General features: G+C 43.1%; 1 protein-coding gene across 1 annotated transcript; it reads right to left on the bottom strand.

The window, feature by feature from the left end:
- Window positions 1–2,406: 2,406 nt before the first annotated feature.
- On the bottom strand, window positions 2,407–4,182 carry LOC120844034 (piggyBac transposable element-derived protein 2-like). Its single transcript, XM_040215622.1, has one exon. It carries the CDS (start codon window positions 4,180–4,182, stop codon window positions 2,407–2,409), a length of 1,776 nt encoding a protein of 591 aa, XP_040071556.1.
- Between the last annotated feature and the right edge of the window lie 2,476 nt (window positions 4,183–6,658).

Here is a 6,658-nt window from a genome sequence, read left to right as displayed (position 1 = left end):
ATAAAATTATTCGTAGATGATAAAATTACCTTCATTGTATCTGTGCTTTGTATTTAAATACTTTGGTGAAAGGTGTAATATGTTATGTAGTGAAAATTTTATTTTTGTACTATTGTGTCAGTATTATGCCCACCCCTGTTCACGACGATGTGCGAAGCATAGGAATTACGAATTGGATTCCCATGGTTTACTCGGGTGTGGTCTACTCCACACCTCTAGAAATGTTGCAATGATGAGCGACTGGCAGCAAATGACAAATACCTGCTTGCTCAATGACATGGAGATATTTTATGGAAGCTCGGTCGTGCGCGCGGAATGCTGGCGGATGGTCAGGCGCGCCACCATTCCATCGCCGTCGTTTTGTTCATCACAATATTAAGAAAATGTCTGCCGTCAGACAGACATTTATTGAGCTACGTCGATAGTATTAAATTTTGGCATTTCAAGAGACAAAAAAAGCACATTCTGAACGTGACAAGTGAATGACAGACTAGCACCATATTACTGTTAATTGGTATTTTCTTACACTGCTACCCAGTCACGTAGTTTTCATGTTCGTAATGCTGGTTTAAACGAAAAACACATATTTCTACGGCGAACGAGTTAAAATATTAGCGATACGTGAATATCAATTTGAATCGATCAGGGCAGTGTCATCCCTAGCTTTAACACTGTAAAGAAATCCGGTTGTCGTGGCTTTCCCCTCTACTCCAAAAACTATTCATGTTATGCTTCTATGGTTATGAAAAAAAAAAAAAAAAACATTAAGAATCTCTGAAGTTAGGATAGAAGCATGCTACGGGTAGAGTGGAAGCATTCGGGGTAGAATCATGTTAAGCTTCTACCCTGAATGTTATTTAGTTCGATGCCCTTCTACTATGAACGCTATTCAGTTCCGGCCCTGAAGATACCAACGGCCGCGTTGAAAAGGTCCAACTACGCGGCACTATGCACAAAAAGAAAGAAAACAGGAAAGGCTGCAAAGCATCTGCTATCCAGAACATGTTTTCCGTGTTTTGCTGCCCTGTTTGTATGTTAGCCTACGTAACTTCTTTTGAATCTCCCTTCGTGTAATAGGTCCTTCGGACGCCCTCAAGGTCAATACAATGAAACGAAATGAAATAAAATGAATAAGCGTTGCAGCTTTCTCAAACTACCGCGAGTAGCATTGGCAATATGACTTCATGTGATCCGTTTCACTTTGTGTTCGACTTTCTTCGACTCAAGGATCCGTTTGAGCCACTCAATCAGCCCCACGAACGTATCGCATTGGGCTAGTTTTCAGCACTGAAGCAGTAGCTTGCAGGAACATTATGTTCCTCAGCCGTAGCTGAAACCCCAACGAACATAATATTAATCAAAATAAAATGAAAGACATTTACTAATCGCTGTGATGCCAAATTCGAGTGCAGCTCTTTGAGGAGGAGGGGAGGAGGGTATGCAGGGGCGTATATGTCCCTAATCCTCCTCCTCGCCTCCTCCTCCCCTCCTTCTCCTCTTCCCCCATCCCCTGCTCTCCCCTTCTCCTCCAATTCAATTTCCTGGTATACGTAGCCGGGAAAATGACGCCACATGACTCTGGATCACGTCACCAATGAACAAATGTAGTTTCTCCACTAGATTTAGAGACACAATTGTCCGTCACGTGAACTCAACACAAAATCAATTCTCCCCTGAATTTAGCTAGAACTTGAATTGGTGTTGAGATCACACGACGTCAATTTTCCCGCTAAATCTAGCGGAGTGGGTGAATTCGTGTACTAAATCTACAAGAGCAAGTGAATTTTTGTGCTAAGTGAAACGGAAAAACCGAATTTTCCCTCTAAAATTGACGGGGAATTGTATTGGTGTTGAGGACACTTAGCGGGGAATTGAAGCGGTGTTGAGGTCAAGTGACGACACAATGTTCCCGCTAAATCCAGCGCGGTGACGCCGGTTCCGCTCAACCCGGAAACGGGCACCTAAGATGTGCGGTCGAAAAGGGCGATCAGTTGCGAAGACGGCGGACGTAAGTTGTACACGTGAAACCTCCGGGCCATGTTTCGATTCAATCCCACGTTCAGTAGACAGTGTATATAACAAATTTATTAACCCTTTAACGCCGAATTTATTTTTCAGTCGACTAAAAAAATATTTTTTGCGGGAATGTGGTGCTTAAGGTGCTCTTAAAAAGATACAAACATTGTGAATTGTGACGGGTACCCTAATTGGCTAAAAGAGGTATGTCGCGAATTCGCGACAACAGGCCACGAAGTCAATAATTTCACCACGCCATCTGAGTAAAATTTATTTTTTTCACCGATAATATTAGCGTAGTAAAAAAAAGTCTCGAAAGGAGTGGAACAAAATTTTGCTTATTGCGTTCCCAGAACAAACAAGCAGCGCAGAAAGCGCCTGGCTTCTACTTTATGGCTGATGGAAATCAAAGAAGCAGTTAGTGTTCTTGTTGAGGCAAAGATGTGCGTTGCATTTGCTGCACATTACGTTGGTATGTCCCTTGCAACCAGGTTTCTTGCACCGCTGTCTCGTGTCTCTGACAACCGGCCAATGTCCTGTGCTGTCCGTGCGGACGTCCTCGTTGGGGATGTGGCTCGTGGGTCCTCGTCGCTTCTTCATTTCGAGTTGAGCTTGAAGAGAGCCGGACGGTCGTCCCCGCTTCTTTGAGGAGAGGTCCTTTCCTTGTTTGCAGAGGGCTTCCGCAATTCCAAGCCGGAATTTCAGCAGGTCTCTCTGCTTATTCTTTGGAACGCCCAGTGACTGACAGTCTCGTCGGTAGAGGAGCCAGCTCACAACAATCACCATGTCCAAAAAGTGAAAAAAAAGCTTGAGGTAAAATTTTTTTGACCTCAACTGGATCCGATAATATGCTATCAGTGCATCAAGGAGATCAACACCTCCCATGTACTTGTTGTACGTAACCACTGCGCTAGGACACTCAACCTGGACAGACTTCTTTTCACGCCTATCCCACCTCATGACAGTGGAGACGGGTTGTGCACCGGCAAAGGTACTTGCGGTGGTCACCGATCGGTTGTCGTACCACTTGACAACGATCACCTTCTGGTTATCCACCACTGCCTCGTACTCTTCTGCACTTCCTCGTCCTCTCTTGCGGAGTTCTGTGTCCGAGGCCATTTTGCAACCCTGTAGTCGATTTGCACGCACAGTACCAAGGGCATATATGCCTCTTTGTGCCAAAGTCACGAGAAGCTTAAGAGACGTGAACCAGTTGTCAAAGTACAGAAGGTGGCCCAGTTGAGGCTGCACGCACTGAGCCAGTTTTATGACGATGTTACCACTTGCCCCGATGTCAGGAAAACCCGGCACTTGATCGATATGGCCAGTGTACACGTCAAAAGAGTGTACAACACCCCTGGAGTCACAAAGAATGAATATTTTGTAACCCCACTTGTGAGGCTTCTTGGGGAGATATTGCTTGATGCTGGAGTGCCCTTTGAAGGGAACCATCTGTTCGTCCACACAGAGGCATTGTTCCTGAGGAATCTCCTCGAATTTCGGGAGCAGCATCTCGAGAAGCGGGCGAATCTTGAACAGTCTATCCTTCGGGGAGCTGTCGGCTGGTGGCATGCTGAGGTTGTCGTTGAAGTGCAGCGAGGATTTGATCTCCTCCCACCTGTCGCGCGTCATAATATCGGCCACAACTGGTAGTCTGCATTCAGCTGACCAGTACAAACGAGATCGTGGTAGCTGGAAGATCGACATGTAGACAGTGCAGCCTAGAAACTGCTCAAGTTCCACCCGGGACAAGGCTAGAGGCTTATTCGGGTTTTGCTGTACGGCATAAAGATTGCTCTGCTGCACAATTAGATTGAACACGTTGTCGTCGAAGAATCCCTGGAAGTACTCGATTGGGGACCTGACGGCCTCGCTCTCATGCGCAGCGCCTTTCCACTGAGGAACATCATTACTCAGAGATGAAGATGTTTTTGACCAGTGCACTGGCCGATTCACTCCTTTCGAGGAAGCTGGCACCGATTCTTCTTCTTCTTCACTTTCTTCGCTTGTGTCATGATCGGGGGGTGCGTTGAACTGTTGGGGAGGGTTGTAGTCCGCATCCTCATTGTCAGTGTCACTTAGGCAGCTGTCGTCGCTTCCGTCTTCGGGTGGTAAACGCGTCCTACACGGAATTTTCTTCTTCCCATAGAAGGAGCGAGCTTCCATGACCTACAATATATAAAGTATGGCTCATTGAAACTAAGTGGTAAGCCAGAAATATTTTTTTGTTTTAGATTAGCCAAACTGCGAATTGCAAATCACTGAATGCCGAGTGTCGCGAATTCGCGACAAAGCGAACAGAACATCTTATTTTCTGAAAGACCTCAGTATTAAAAGGATGCGTGCTTTGTACAGTTAGTTGGGACCACATTTAAGCTAGAAACAATTTTAAAACGACAACTTACCTCTCGATTACGCTAGAAGGACAGCTGGGAATTCGAAAACCACGTGCTCTGAAATCTTGTCCACCGGCAAAAGTTGTTTACGGCGCAAAGTACACCGGGCGGCCGACAGATGGCGCAAGCATACCGTGGCGCTGCGGTAGGTACGTCGCGATTTCGCGACAGTCGGCGCGGGGCTCATAGATGACGGAAAGATTTTATACAGTGGACTAAGTGGTATGTCGCGAATTCGCGACATACGTCCTTAAAGGGTTAAAATAACGGCTGGTCACGAAAGCCGGACATAAGAGCAATGATAATATGATAGTTCTTACTAATAGCCCTTCGAGATATGGAGATCTAGATCTGGACAATGGACCGTTTGCAAATTTCTGTGCCATCTGGAGGTTAAAAAGCAGTTTCACTGTCGGCAATCTAGTGACGGTCATGAAACTGTGTTTGATCGAGAACCGCCTCCTTCTCACGTAAATGGCAGAGGAGAATTCGTTCTTTAATCACCTCATATTATTCTTTATTTGTTTTCCGTTTGACTGAAGGAACGTAAAAACTGGCCATTCTAAAGCAGCAACTTGTAAGCCGCTCGATTATTTTCTCGAAATCTAAAGGTCTTAGAGCCAAACGGGCGCTAAGAAATTTATTGGACAATACTCCTACATAAACACTTACGTTGCCGTTGTGTCTAATTCGTGCATCGAATTGTACATACGTCTCGAACGTGCCTGTCTTACGCAGCGTCCGGTTGATGGTATCTTCAACTTCTCCCCGTTATCGGCATTATGAAAGCATCTATCAGTTTCGCACAGATGTCATACACAATATGATGATATTTACAAATATTGTCAGACTGAATCTTGAACGGGTTTATTCCAAAAAGTTCATCGGATTGCCTTAATCTAGTGGTTCGTCACGGCAATCAAATTTACTTTCTGAGCGTGATACTTCATACGCCCTGGCTACCCATGGGATGAGAGCTATTGTGTGTATTTTTATAATTTTATGTCGACAGCCACCTAGAGTCAAGACAGGTGGTTCTGTAGAAAATGCTCTATGTAATTCGCGTTCTGCGAGGCACGAATTCCATTGACGGAAGGCATCTTGAGCCAAGTAGGAGCTCGCGTTTACAGTTACGTTCTGGGAGACAATTTGTCGCTTAAATTGTGTCCTATTTAGGATTTATAGAAGTCTATATTCAACGTTTTTTAGTAAAAATTGTATCACAAGGTTTATTAGAGAAATTATGTCATTTATGAAAACTTTAAGATTACACAAGAATCGGAAAATTGTGAATCGAAAAACGTAAACGACTGAACCAAAATTATGAAATTATCTCCCCCTTACTTTACCTGGAAGTTCCGAAGGGTTTTAGAACATTATTATTTTTAAAGCAATATTTTAAAAAAAGATATTTTTGTAGTCTATGTTTTTTTGCTTGACAAATAAATCAGTGTTATCCGGTTTGTTGCGGCTGCTTTAAAAATATATCATGTTAGTGCTTGAACTAACGCTTTAGCACGTTGGTGTACGAGAGCTTCACAATGTAATGTTAATTTCGGAGAGTACAGATTTCTGGACGCAAGTCATATGTGAAATAAAATAGTTTTTCAGTTTTTTAACACAAAAATATAGTCATTTCACTTAGTTAAAGTCTCTATATATATATATATATACATATATTTATTGTTGATATGACCTTATATTTTGGAGAACTTGTATGCCTGATTGTTGAGTATTCTTGGGAACGCTGGGTTAAAAAGATTAGACCATTTTTAACAAGAAAACTTTCTATATTTTTGTGTCTCACATTGTCTGGCTTTTTTCAAGCCGCAAGGGTTCGTTCTGTTGGAGAAAGATAATTTTCATCTAACTGAGCGTCTCTACTTTCTTGTTTAAGGATCCTGGTTTATTCTTGAATTCGTAAGATTAAATTAAAGAAAACTGTCCTCTAATGACCATACAAAATGCAGACAGTATTTTGAAATAAAAGATCAAGAATGAAAAATAGAAGCGGTATTTACGTTTAAAGTCCTACAACGCATGAAATGCATTTTAGGCCTTTAAATGTTCGATTTTCCCGTTAAATTTAGTGGAGAAACTCTATTGATGTATACTTTACGTGATGTCAAGTTACGTGACATCAATTTCCCCGGCAAATTTAACATGGAAAGTGAATCGGTGTATAGGTCCCGTGACATGGCTTTCGTCTTCCTCAGCCATTTCGAATAAAAGATGCACGCGAAGCG

The sequence above is a fragment of the Ixodes scapularis genome, unplaced genomic scaffold (assembly GCF_016920785.2).
Source record: "Ixodes scapularis isolate PalLabHiFi unplaced genomic scaffold, ASM1692078v2 PGA_scaffold5__190_contigs__length_132052651, whole genome shotgun sequence".
Lineage (NCBI taxonomy): Eukaryota > Metazoa > Arthropoda > Arachnida > Ixodida > Ixodidae > Ixodes > Ixodes scapularis.
Note: the sequence above shows the minus strand (reverse complement) of the source record. Positions and strands in the feature narration are given on the sequence as shown.

Excerpts from the sequence above, each read along its gene's own strand:
- LOC120844034 (XM_040215622.1), bottom strand. The coding sequence starts at position 4,182 with ATGGAAGCTCGCTCCTTCTATGGGAAGAAGAAAATTCCGTGTAGGACG.